At 38.4% G+C, this 14,000-nt stretch overlaps 1 protein-coding gene across 1 annotated transcript in view; it reads right to left on the reverse strand.

Moving 5' to 3' along the window:
- PRKCI (protein kinase C iota) overlaps positions 1–13,709 on the reverse strand; it is a 69,922-nt gene extending 56,213 nt beyond the window's left edge. The window contains exon 1 of the mRNA XM_042955990.1: positions 13,390–13,709. Coding sequence (XP_042811924.1) covers positions 13,390–13,490 — 101 coding nt within the window. The 5' untranslated portion in view covers positions 13,491–13,709. The remainder of the gene's footprint in view (positions 1–13,389) is intronic.
- Between the last annotated feature and the right edge of the window lie 291 nt (positions 13,710–14,000).

Genomic DNA, 14,000 nt, shown 5'->3' on the forward strand with positions numbered 1-14,000 from the left:
AATTTGGAAGAACCTTAAAGCATTTTTTTGAAAGTAATAAAAAAATTCTCTTATTACGACCTACACTTTCCTATAACAACAGTTCTTTAAATTTGTGTATATACGTATGCATGTTATATATGTGTATATAACATATATACATAACAGTTTACAAAATACTTTTTAAAAAATATAAGGACTCAAACATTTCTTAATTGGATGTAGAAGAAATACTTTCTAAGAGAAATCCATCTTCCAGAAAATGTACTTTTGACAAGGAAATATCACTGTTTATTTCCTTTGCCTATAAACATTTATAGAAAACTGAGTGTGCTCTGGGTATTTAAACAAACTTTATCAGGGGCGCCCAGGTGGCTCAGTGGGTTAAGCGTCCAACTTCGGCTCAGGTCATGATCTCACGGTCCGTGAGTTCGAGCCCCGCATCGGGCTCTGTGCTGACAGCTCAGAGCCTGGAGCCCGTTTCAGATTCTGTGTCTCCCTCTCTCTCTGCCCCTTCCCTGTTCATGTTCTGTCTCTCTCTGTCTCAAAAATAAATAAACATTAAAAAAAAAAAATTAAAAAAATAAACTTTATCTATATAATCTTCACAAGAACTGTCAAACTGGACATACTAACCTATTTTACAGATTTAAAAATCAAAACACAAAGGAATATTTGCCAGTCTCTCACAGTTAAAAAATAGAAGAATTCAAACCAAATCCTAATGACACCTGTGGTGGATGCTATGATCTGACTCCCCCCCCCCCCCCAAAATCCCCCATTAGCAATGGAGCATTTATTATACCAGCTGCTGGACATGTTACCAGTAGATAATCCCCAGCTGTCAGTCTCCTTCAGAGATCTGAATCTCACCTATGGTCACACCCACTTCCTGGAGCAGCCCACAGTGAATGACTGATTCCATGTGGGGGTATAAAGGTCGTAGACAACTCAGGAAAGCTCTGAAGTATCAACTCATCTTCAGAACTCCTGGGAGGGTCAACTGAGGGTTCTGCTGAGACTTTAGGGCATCTTGATTTCCTCCTACCTAAGCCTACTTCTTTCCCTTGCCTTCCCTTCCGTAGCCGTCGACCTGAGTAAATCTCCTGCACACCAGACACCACTTTCCACAGTAGAATCTACCCAATGCACATCTATTCCTAGATGGTTTTTTGACAAGAACATAATGGTTACATAATCTCACTTTTAAAAGACTGGCTAATGAAAAATGAAATCCCTGATGAGGATATTAAATTAGTATATTCTGGGGTGCCTGGGTGACTCAGTCACTTAAGCATCTGACTCTTGATTTCAGCTTGGGTCATGAGCTCCCCGTTCATGAGTTCGAGCCCCACATCAGGCTCTGCACTGATAGGGCGGAGCCTGCTTGGGATTCTCTGTGTCCTCTTTCCCTGCCCCCCTCCACTCTCATGCTCACCAAATAAATAAATACTTTTTAAATAAAATAAATTACTCTACTTTAGTACATGAAGCTGGTTAAATTTTGTTTTTAATGTTTATTTATTTTTGAGAAAAGAGCACAAGTGGGTAACAGGCAGAGAGAGAGAGGGAGACACAGAATCTGAAGCAGGCTCCAGGCTCTGAGCTGTCAGCACAGAGCCTGATGCGGGCTCAAACTCACAAACCCTGAGATCATGGCCTGAGCCAAAGTTGGAGGCTTAACTGACTGAGCCACCCAGGAGCCCACTAGTTAAATTTTTTATTCTTCAGAGAAAATACTGTGCCAGCATATGTAAATTATACATATTTTAGTCTATCTCCCTTGACTAAATGTAAAATCCATGAAAGCAGGCACTTAGTTTTGCTCACTGCTATATCACCAATAACTGAAACAGTGTCTGGCTCAGAGTGGACATTCAATTACTCTAGGTTGAGTGAATGGAGTTGTCACATGTTGGATCCTATGTGTTCAGTAAATGTAAAAAACGCTATATATTCACATAATACTTTAAATAGAAGCGAAGCCTAATTAGATTAAAAAGTCATGTAACTTTCTAAAAGCAACACTCAGAGGCTTCTGGTGCATTATGGCAGAGGGAACACATATCTATATCCTTTCATTTGAAGGGCCCGTTGAAACAACAGATAACTGAAATGACAAATTATCAAAGTCTTAGAAAACAAAAAAGTCACCAGCAGCAGACCAGAAAGCATAAGAAAAATCGCAGATGACTGAAAACAGATGGGTAAAAGTGACTGAGAAAACATACTAGCCCCAAACAACACAGTTATGAGGAACCTTTAAAAGAGAAAAGTTTTGGGGCGCCTGGGTGGCTCAGTCGGTTAAGCATCCGACTTCAGCTCAGGTCACGATCTCGCAGTCCGTGAGTTCGAGCCCCGCGTCGGGCTCTGGGCTGATGGCTCAGAGCCTGGAGCCTGCTTCCAGTTCTGTGTCTCCCTCTCTCTCTGCTCCTCCCCCGTTCATGCTCTGTCTCTCTCTGTCCCAAAAATAAATAAACGTTAAAAAAAAAAAAATTAAAAGAGAAAAGTTTTATTGACACAAGATTACTTTTCCTTGTCTAAGCATCTAATCATACTACTTAGCTCTTCAAGTGCTTAACACTTACATAAGCATTCATTTCTCTAAAGAAAAATTTGTAAGTTAAAGAATAATGTTATAAACCTTTATAATATAAAAATTACTAAGAAAAATCAAGATGTAGAGAAAGTAAAAGTGTAAATTCAAAATGTTTCTTTCCTAGCGGAGAATCAATACTCTATCTAAAACCAATAATTTAAAAATAGCAGGGAACAAGAAACAAAACAAAACAAATATTCCAAATAAAAGATGGGCAAAGGACTTGAATCGACATTTCTCCAAAAAGGATATACAAATGGCTAACAAGCCTATGAAAAGATGTTCAGGGTGCCTGGGTGGCTCGGTTGATTAAGCATTCAACTTTGGCTCAGGTCATGATCTCATAGTTTGTGGGCTCAAACCCCGTGTCAGGCTCTGTGCTGACAGCTCAGGGCCTGGAGCTGGCTTTGGGTCCTGTGTCTCCCCCTCTCTCTGCCCCTCCCTGGCTCGCGCTCTGTCCCTGTCTCTCAAAAGTGAATAAATGTTAAAAAATTTTTAAAAAATAAAAATAAAAAAAGATGTTCAACATCACTGATCATTAGGGAGATGCAAATCAAAACCATCATGAAATATCACCTCACACCCATTAGTATAACTACTATCAAAAAAACAAAAACAAAACCAGGGGCGCCAGGGTGGCTCAGTTGGTGGAACATCTGACTGGATCTCAGGTTGTGAATTCGAGCCTCACGTTGGTCATGGAGCCTACTTTAAAAAAAATACAAAAACAAAAAAACAGAGACTATCAAGTGTTGACAAGGATGTGGAGAAATAAGCCTTGTGCACTGTTGGTGGGAATGTAAAATATTTCAGCAGCTATAGAAAACAGTATGGAGGTTCCTCAAAAACTTCAAAATAGAATTTCCATATGGTCCAGTAATTTCACTTCCAGGTATATATCCAAGAGAACTGAAAGTAGGGACTCCAACAGATATTTGTACACCCATGTTCGGACTAGCATTACTCACAATAGCCAAATGATGGAAGCAACCCAGGGGTCTACTGACAGAGGAACGAATAAATAAAATGTGATATATAAACACGAAGGAATATTATTCAGCCTTTAAAAGTAAGAAAATTCTGACACATGGATGAACCTTGAAGACATTATGCTAAGTGAAATGGGCCAGTCACAAAAAGACAAATACTGTATGACTCCACTTAATTGGAGCAGTAGTTGCCAGAGATTGGAGGGAGGAGGAAATGGGGAATTGTTCAAAAGGTACAGTTTCAATTTTGCAAAATGAAAAAGTTCTGGAGATTGGTTGCATGGCAATGTGAATATAGTTAACGCTACTGAACTGTACACTTAAAAATAGATAAGATGATAAATTTAATTTTTTTTAGCCACAATTAAAAACAAAAGCAGAAGAAGGCACATTACTTAACTTACAAACATAACTATTAGAAGAACTAAAAATAGGCACGAGAAATGGCAAGTAGTACTAAATTCCTCTTATTTCATATCTATCAACAGATATAATAAAACAAAACAAAATTTTAAAAGTAGTTAACTCTAGGTGGTGGAACTGGGAATTGAGGAGAGACTACAGATGGAAAGAAGATGTACTCTGTACTTAGACCTTTCTGAATGGTATAGATTATTGTTAATTTCTCTACCATATAAAGGTATGATTTTATTATAAAATTTGCTTTCTAATAAAAAAATAAAATATGAAACAATTTTTTGAAGTTTATTTATTTTAAGAGAGAGAAAGAGAGAGAACACTTGTAAGCAAGCAGGGGAGGGGCAGAAAGAGAAAGAGAATCCCAAGGAGGTTCCACGCTGCCAGCCCAGAACCTGACATGGAGCTCGAGCTCACAAACCATGAGATCATGATCTGAGTCAAGACCAAAAGTCAGATGCTTAACTGACTGAGCCATCAACACACCCCTAAAATGTAAAACAATTTAAAATGACTTTTTATAAATAAAATTGTTTCAAATATTTTAAAATTTTATTTTAAAAATATAAAATAGTTCCTTCTTCTAACATCCTTACCTTACAACAATTTTTCTTTCAAAATACCTTCAAGTTTACTAGTATAAGGGATATAAGGATTGGGAGATTATATTTTAGAATTAAGTCAGAAGAGAAGGAAAGGTTTCCATAGAAGTTCTCTGGCAAAGTACAAGGATGACATCTTTTTTGAATGCAAGGGAAAAAAAATTAACATCTGGCATCATCAAAATATGACTTTCTTATTAAGGTCCACATAGAGTTACAATTAACACATACATAAGCATGTCTGTATACAATACGGATTTTTAAGAAATCTTATTTTTCAAGAACTAAAAAACATTTATCAGAACATACAAATATTTTTAAAAACATCTCTATAATCATTAAAAAAACATAAGTACAAACATCCTAAGGAGACTCGGGGAAGGAGTTATGCTTTATCAATGACCACTCCTTAAGTTCCAGGAACTAAAACATTTAAGGGAGTTTTATGTAAACACTTCTCTAAGTAATTGAGAAAGCACCATGTTCATACCCTCCACAAACACCAGATTCTTATTATAGCACTAAAGCTAAAAATGAGCTGCAAAATAAAGATATTACATTCTAAAGGTATAAAACAAATTATGCATGAAAGATTTTTTTTCTCTGGTTTTAACTTCAGTGTTAGCATACATTATCTTACCACTGGTCTTTGACAGAATATATTCTGCTTCACCACAAAGATTCCCAAAATGGAAAATTTAGATATAGTTTTAGCTGAAGTTTTTAAAAAGAAAAAAAAAAGGCAGTTTTAATTTTGCTACTGGGCCTCAGAAGACAAACTGCTTTAAGCATTCGTTATGTTCCTATGTTCTAAAATATAGAATCTAAAGTTTTTCCTTAGGACAAATTGCTCTTAAAAATAAACCTGAAAAAAGAACCACCAGTTCAATCCTTCTGCTATCTCAAAATAAGCTTTTCTCCAAAATTAAATGTAGTATAAACAGAAAAAAGTTTTATTTGTAATCACTGATATAAGAGATTTAGGCAGAATTATCCATGGATGGTAAAATCACTAGGCTGAAGGTTCTGGGGAAAGAGACTTCATATAAATCACAGTATCATTCCTCAAAGTAATTGTTATTCATTGACAGGCATAAAGCAAGTTCTATTTTTTAATGATCAAGAAGACAGAAAATTGGCTCAAAAAGAACTGTGAGATATGAATTTGACAATAAAGCAAAAAAGTGATTTTTAAAAGCCCCATCAATATAGTAAAAGGAGAAAGAGAAATTTTTCTGAAGGGTAAGACTCAGCTTTGTATGGTAGCTTACTAAGCCTCAGCGTTACCATCGATATGATGCAGATAATGATACCCGCCTCTGAATATTGTTATGAATACAAATAAGGGCAAAACACTTATCACAGTTCTTGGCACAACTGGGTACATTCTCTTTCTATGCTCTTTAGCATACATCAAAGAGATGAAAGGAGACTGGGTATCTTTGAAGATAATCTGTGAAATTTTTCTAATTATTGATAATATTTTAAGATAAAAGTTCACTGTTAAAATTCAACACTGGAAAACCCAGGCAATGGTTAAGATAAGAAAAGGGGGCGCCTGGGTGGCTGAGTCGATTAAGCGTCTGACTCTTGATCTCAGCTCAGGTCATGATCTCTCAGTCGGTTGTGAGATCGGGCCCCACATGGGGCTCTGCACTGATCATGGAGCCTGCCTAGGATTCTCTCTCTACCCCTTTCTTGCTCGTGCACATGCTCGCTCTCTTCCAAGAATAAATAAACTTAAAAAAAAAAAAAAAAACGAGAAAAAGAAGTGAGATATATAGTAAACAAGAGGCACAACTGTTATTTGCAGATGATATTATCTAGCTAGAAATTCTAAGATAGTTAACTAAGAATTAGAATAAGGTGACCAGTTCCACTTAAATATTCAAAAATAGATGGTATAAAATAAGGCTATGAGAATAAAAGTCCCATTCACAAAAGCAACAAAATTATAAAGCATTTAAGAATAAATTTAATGGGAAATGTGCAAGATCTAAGGGACAGGAACCTTACTGAAAAATACGAAAAAAAATCAATAAATAGGTATTATGCCACATACTTACAAGGCCAAGCTCAGTATTATAAAACTATCAGTTCTGACATTAACTTGTAAATTCAATGCAATTCCAAATCAAAATAAGATTTTTTTTTTTTTTTTGAAACCTACGAAAACCTTCAAAAACTGATCTGGAAGACAAAATAAATGTGTAAGAATAGCCAAGAAAATCTGGAAATAGAAAATTAATGAAATGACCTTTCCATAACATATATCAAAATTAACCACAATAATTAAACCAATGCAAAAACACATTCCTCCTCAAAAATCAATGAAACAGAATAGAAAGTACTTATGTTCATCTGAGAAATTTAGTATAGAAAAAAGTTGTCCTTCAAATCAGTGGCGAAAGAACGTATTCAATAGCAGTATTAGAATACATTTTTTAAGAAATTAAGTTCTATCAATACACCACAAATAATTAAAACCTCCAAATATCAGATTTATTGATAACCACTTGAAAAGCTGCATAACAGACATAAAAATAGAGTATTTTTAAATGAGAAGTACATTTACCTAAGAGAACCCAGAAGCCATAAAGAAATTTTTAAAACGACAGATTTGATTAAATAAAAATGAAAAACTCCAGACAAGCAACAGGTTAGAGAAATGCTGGCACCTTTTGTAACAGACAACATGCCAATGTCCCTTCAAATAAATGTATGAAAAAAAGAGAAAGAATCCAGGAGGACAACTGGGCAAAAGATATGAATAAACAACCCACAGAGGAAATAAAAATGATCAGTATGTATAAAAAGATAGTTGTAAAAAAAAGTTAACATTTGTTGCCTATTCTATTGGGAAAATTTTTAAAGACCAGTAATGTGCAATGGGAACAAAAGGAAAACACTTCACTGTAAACTGTTGTTGGGAATGTAAATTGATAAGTGTTTGGAGGACAGGGTCAAGTTTTAAAACAGGCAAATTTTGGACCATGTTTGCAAAAATACATATTAAATATGAGGATGTCACCTTAGCATAATTTGAAATAGTGATTTAATGAAAGCAACTTTTTGTGCTTATCAATCAGTAAAAAAGATTAAATTATGGGGGCACCTGGGTGGCTCAGTTGGCTGAGCGTCCGACTTCAGCTCGGGTCATGTTCTTGCAATTCGTGAGTTCGAGCCCCGCACTGGGCTCTGTGTTGACAGCTCACAGCCTGGAGCCTGCTTCGGATTCTGTGTCTCCCTCTCTCTGCCCCTTCCCCACTCATGCTCTCTCTCTGTCTCTCAAAAATGAATAAACGTTAAACAAACAAACAAAAAAAGATTAAATTATGGTGTACCAATACTATAAAACACTATACATCAATTATAAAAAGTAAGCGGATCACTCTCTACATATGTATTTATCCCTGTCTATCCTAACATGGAAAGATGATCATGAATGAAAAAAATCAAGTTGCAGAAATGTGTGTAGAAATATGAACCTGTTCACTTGAAAAATAAAAGGGTATGTGTGTATCCATATCTATACCTATAGATATATTAATATAATGTAGAATACCCCAAACTGTTAACAATGGCTACCATTAGGAAGTGGGGGTGAGAAGCTACAAGGGAAACTTTCCATTTTAGGTACGTCTGTATCTTTAAAATTTAGTTTTTGTGCCTTGTCTTTGTCATCTGCATTTGGTAACTGGTGGCATTTTTGTTTCAATCATCATTCTCAGCCACATTCCTATGTAGGTTAGCTGTCACGTACAGGGCTTAGGACACACAGCAGGCACACAATAAATGACTGTTCAGTTAATGCTGGCCATTTCCACCTGGATGTCCCCAAAGCATGATGAACTAAAAATTCGGTTACTTGTTCCAGGAAATGAGTTACCTCCTCTCACTAATCTCTTCCTTCTTTAGTCCCTAGTCTCTCTCAAATAAGAAACCTAAGAGTTGTCAGATTCCCTCTCTCTTCCCCACAGGCAATCGATCTGTAATTCATATGGATTCTACCCCCTAAAATTGCCATTCAATCCAGATCCTCTTCTCCTCCTCTGAATCTCTCACCAGGACTACTTCCAAAGCCTCCAAATCAGTCTTCATCCATTGCTAATTCATAGTCCATACTGGTTCCAAATCTGACCTTTCTTTTTTTTTTTTTTTTTTTTTTTTTTTAATGTTTATTTTATTTTTGAGACAGAGAGAGGCAGAGCATGAACGGGGGAGGGTCAGAGAGAGGGAGACACAGAAACTGAAACAGGCTCCAGGCTCTGAGCTGTCAGCACAGAGCTCGACGCGGGGCTCGAACTCACAGACCAGGAGATCATGACCTGAGCCGAAGTCGGCCGCCTAACCGACTGAGCCACCCAGGCGCCCCCCAAATCTGACCTTTCTAATATGAAAATCTCAGTATGTATATCTCTCTGACTTAAAACCGCCAATGAGAAAAAGTCCGAAGCCCAAAGTATGATATTCAAGAATTTCATGAGTAGCGCCTGTGAGCCTTCTTCTTAGCCTCACTTCTTATCAGTGCCAGCTTCACACTTCATGTCCTAATAAGGAAGGACTATGGCACTAACAACTAAACTAATCTGAATTCCCCAAATATATCACACGGTTGTGCAATGCCTGGAATGCCCCCTTCCCCAACATCTTCATCCACTAGACAAACCTATTTATCCTTTAAAAGCCTCAAACAGTTCATCCTCTAGGAAGGTTTACCTTTCTTACCCCAAACACCTCCCCAATATCCAACCCTGCAAATACCTTACACATAAACACATACACACTCCTTTATTAGCTCTTCTAGATCTTTCCTCCTATAAGTCTCACGGTCCTTCAAGGGCAGAGCTGTGTATTATCCACCTTTACATCCTCTGTGCCCACCCTAGTACCACGTGCCTGCCTTATAGTAGGCAGTAGGTGTCCAACAATATTTATTAAAGTGACTTTAAATACACTTTAGGTAATACGTGAAATCCTAAGCAAGAATGGAATTTTAAAAATTCAGGCTTTAATGATGCTCATTGCAACCATAAAACAACAAACACTCAAGTTACCTTAACAAGAAGGTTGGGAGTTGTATTAGAAAGCTTTCACGGACCTCCAGGAAGAATTTTTCTACAGGGAACTGCTTCCTTCTCCTCTGCTTTCTCAGACCTGCCGTTTGTACATGGTCAGTCTTGGCCTCCCGAACCTCTCCCTTCACTCTTCAGTTCCAGTGTTCACTGCTAACAAGCAATTTATCTCTTTGTTACCTGATTCAAATTTCTGAGAGAGCTGTTTTGGTTTCTGGCACCAGGCCACCAAGTCCTTTCTCTTTCTCTGATAAAACTATGGATCAGTTGTCCTGTGGTTCGGTGCCAGGCCAGAAGCTCCAGGACCGGTAACTAACATTCCCCCAACTTCCAACTCAAGAGAGTATTTGTATTTCCTTAGAACATTATAGTGATATACTTTATATTGCTAAAATTATTTTGCAATACTTTTAAAAACAAGTCTTGCCAAGACTTGTTCACAGAAAAATCCTGCATACTTCTTCACTGAACCAGCTATACATTCCAAATATACAAGTAGTTAATCTCTTTCTATTTGCAGATGTTCACAGAAAGAATCCTCTAGATTATTGTAACTGTTCAATGGCAGTGGTTTAAAAAGCATTTTCACAACCTTTTTGCAAAATTTCCCACACATTTGTGATGTAAAGAAATGAGGAGTCCAGACATTTCCTTGTTAAACTCTATCCCATAATATCAAGTAACTTTAATATAAGGATAAGCCCATAAAATAGCAATCTATCACTAACCAACAAAACCTGTTTCTCTTCCTCCTAACACTACTAGCTAATGATTGAAGGAAAGCTACTCACTGACAAGCTCCCGTGTCAAGGAAAAAAGGGTGTACGGGCCGTCACAGAGCCACTCTTAGGTGGTCTTCAATATAATCAGTGTCTTAATGCTATTAATCTCCTGCTTAAAAACTAGAAAAAATCCAATTAAATGTCTGTTATATCTAGGGAGACATCACATTTGCACTAAGAACAAATTTAACTGAATGACAACACCACACACATCTCTGAAAGAAGGCAATGTATTCACTAAAAAATTCTGGCTATTCCAAAATTCAACGTTCACTGGAAAGAAATACTGTTAGAAGGGGATAAGGAGAAAGCTTTCTGATAATGGCCTTTCACAAGATCTGAAGGAAAAGCAACGTTTTCAAATGCAGATTGTCCTTACATTTCTTGACATAAAGGAAGGATTTTCTACTTAAAAAGCAGGTAGGTGTTCTAGTTAGCCAACTTGTTTATTAGCTATCCTCACTGGTGACTCATTTTAGTTTCATCTGTAGTAATGAGCAGCTGACTATGTAATATCATAACCACCAGCTTAGACTATTGTTAATAAACATATAATCTTAACAGATTTAATTTCAGGGGACAGAAATTGGTACAATTTAGAGAATGCCGATGTTGTCTTTAAATAAGGCTTGAAATGAAGGCACTATTAGAAAGCGTTCAGTGAATAAGAAGCACTAATGGGCAAGGGCTTTTCTTTCATTCCTTAGCAAAAATGCATAGGTTTAAAAAAAAAACAACAACAACGAAATGTTAACTTGAATGTCTTGGGAAAATTTTAGGCACTAAAAGGGTTATATGTCCTTATTCTCTTTTATAAAAACAGTTGTAGCAATAAGCCAAGAAAAAATGACACTTAAATTCCTAAAATATAGCAGACTTTGATTTCTTTCCAAAGGAGTTTACAATGATTTTAATTTACTAACTAGGCCTATTTAGATTTGTCAAACCAATAAAAATGGGCAAAAAGGAAGAAGCACTAATTTCTTCTTCTGCATAGTTGGAATCATTGGGAACTATCTAAATTTAATAAGACAAGAATTTTGTATTGTCAGAGTCATAAAGGTAAACCAGAAAACTAAAAACAATAGTTTAACAATTAAAAATTGAGAAGTACCAATCAGGAGAAGGGCAAGCAAAAGGTAGTATTCACCCAATGTCTTATCCTTCAGAGAAAGGAATCAATAGGTACTATCTAAAGTTGAATCACAAAATAGAAGTATAACTTTTAAAGTAATAAAGACAACCTCCAGTAGAACAGAAATAAACTGTCAACAGTATACCTCTGAAAGTTGGAAGGATGGGATGGAACTTAATTTATACATCTACAAAGTGTGCACATTCCCACCATGTGAGTATGCTGATTTTTAACTTTTTTAACTGTCAATAATCAGACACCTTTAAAAAAAAGAAACACATACCACATATTTTACTCTCTGTACCTAACAACTCATGGGCTGTCCGTCGACATTATAACATGGAAAGTGAACTATCTCATCTATCAAATTAAAGGTAAGGTAAAGGAAGCAAAGCTTTTCTCCCCTACAGTGCAAAGTTCATAGCTGACCATACTCAAGTCAAAACAGCTCTCATGACCACTACAAACTTTAAAAAAAAACATACACACACTTCTTGGTATTGTTTTAAAATGAAGACGTCTGTGATCAATTTAAAAGCAAAAACACTGATACTTTCCTAAATAATTCTTGTAAACTACTGCTGAAGACAGTCAAGCTAACAAGAGGTCAGAGGCTGCATGGCAGCAGGCAAACCAGTAAGTTGTTATATCGAATCAATAAGACGTTTTAGGGCTTCTATTTCCTTTGAAATCAAAACAAGAGAGGCATTTTGAAAGTTTGCTATCTTCACTGATCCTCTCTGGAATGTAAAAGTATGCATTGCAGTTTTAACCTCCTAGTGCTTGAGGTTTTTTTTTTAAAGCAATTTACTTCTACTTGAACAAGCAGTAAGACAGGCCCAAGCCATCAGGTTTTCTGTTAACCCTTAGTTTCAAATCTTCATGCCCACACTAACATTTCACCTTTCCAATGCTCCTAAATAGAATTCTCTCAAATTCCAAACCACGACTTAATTCAAGGGAAGGGGAATACTTCAGGGCACTGATTATAGAATATGATTTAATACAACGATATTAGGACTGGATTATTTCTGGTAAGCACCGGAGTTAGAACTTACGTAAAAATACGACTAAAAATCATAGACTTTAAAATTCGGTTCGTCCTCTTCTCTCTTTGCAGTATCTCACCCTATCAAATGGTCCTTGATGAAACACTGACAAAGAAGCGTTCACAAATTTTTAATTTACACATACATAAACTAATCTCGGCAAGACATACGTACCTAATGCACATCCCTGAAAACCCATCAACTTTACTCTTCAATAATTCCTATGTCTAATACACAGGCATCCAGATACACTTCTTGAACTTAAGACGATGAAGGTAAACCTGACTTTGAGAACCAGAGCCTTTAGGCCTTCTGACAACCAAAAGGGCCAGCAAACTAAAGTAGTCCTGTCTTCTAAACCTATAGCAAACTCAGTTAACTGAGGCATCACTCGGAATCAACTCTCAGCCCGAACACATTCAGCCTTAATGACGTAAAGTCCTTGTAAATCTCTTAGCAGGCGAGTCTCTCTCGAACCCACCAGGTGGACCTACTCTATTCCAAGGCTCCTCCCTGGGACCCTAATCTGGACCAACAGCCGCGCGACTCCCGGGCGCCCTGCAACACACCGTGGGGTGCCCCAACCTAGCGCCCCTTGCTCCTCCCCGGATCACTTGGTCACCCACCCCGAGTCCCCAGAGTCGCCCGCCCAGACCAATCCGCCCACAACATCTCCAACCCCTCACCCTCCCCTCCTCCAGTCCAAGTCGAGCGGGCCTTTCCTCTCCCCTCCCACTCCCACGCCTACTCTGGGAGACTCACCCGCGATAGTAGGCTTTAACCCGGACCTGGTGAGAATGATCTCCGCTGCCGCCGCCTGCGATCGGGTGAGCCATGGTACTGCTGTCCCTCTGGGTCGGCATCTCCTTACTCCCCCGCCTGAACGCCGGAGGCCAAGGGTGCGGGGTGCGCGCCGGGTGCCGTGGGGCACTCTGCTACCCGAGCTTCACCCAGAGCTGCGGCTGCCGCTTGCCTACCTGTCCACTCCGCCCGCGGCGCGGACCCAAGGGTCGCCGTGCCGGGGCAGCCGGAACCGCGCGGCTCCTCCCGCCGCCCGGGCCCAGCACGCCTCCCCGCTTGGGTCCCTCCCACCTCGCTTGCTCCAAAGGCCCACATTCCGGGGGAGGGCGGGCGCAACCATCGATCCAACTCAAGGAACCTCAACGCCAGGCTGCACCATTCCTACAGGGGCTAGGAAAAGGGAGAGAGAGGATGGGAGACGCTGCCTATCACATCAGATAGGCCGGGAGGGGGCCTTTCGTGGAAGCTGTGACTGAGGAAATGCCAAAGTTCTCCGTAAAAAAGCCCTATTCCTACAGGAAAAACAGTAGGTGACAAAGACTACGGCATCTCACCCCGGTTTCCTACCTTGG

This window comes from Panthera leo, chromosome C2 (assembly GCF_018350215.1).
Source record: "Panthera leo isolate Ple1 chromosome C2, P.leo_Ple1_pat1.1, whole genome shotgun sequence".
Classification (NCBI taxonomy): Eukaryota; Metazoa; Chordata; class Mammalia; order Carnivora; family Felidae; genus Panthera; species Panthera leo.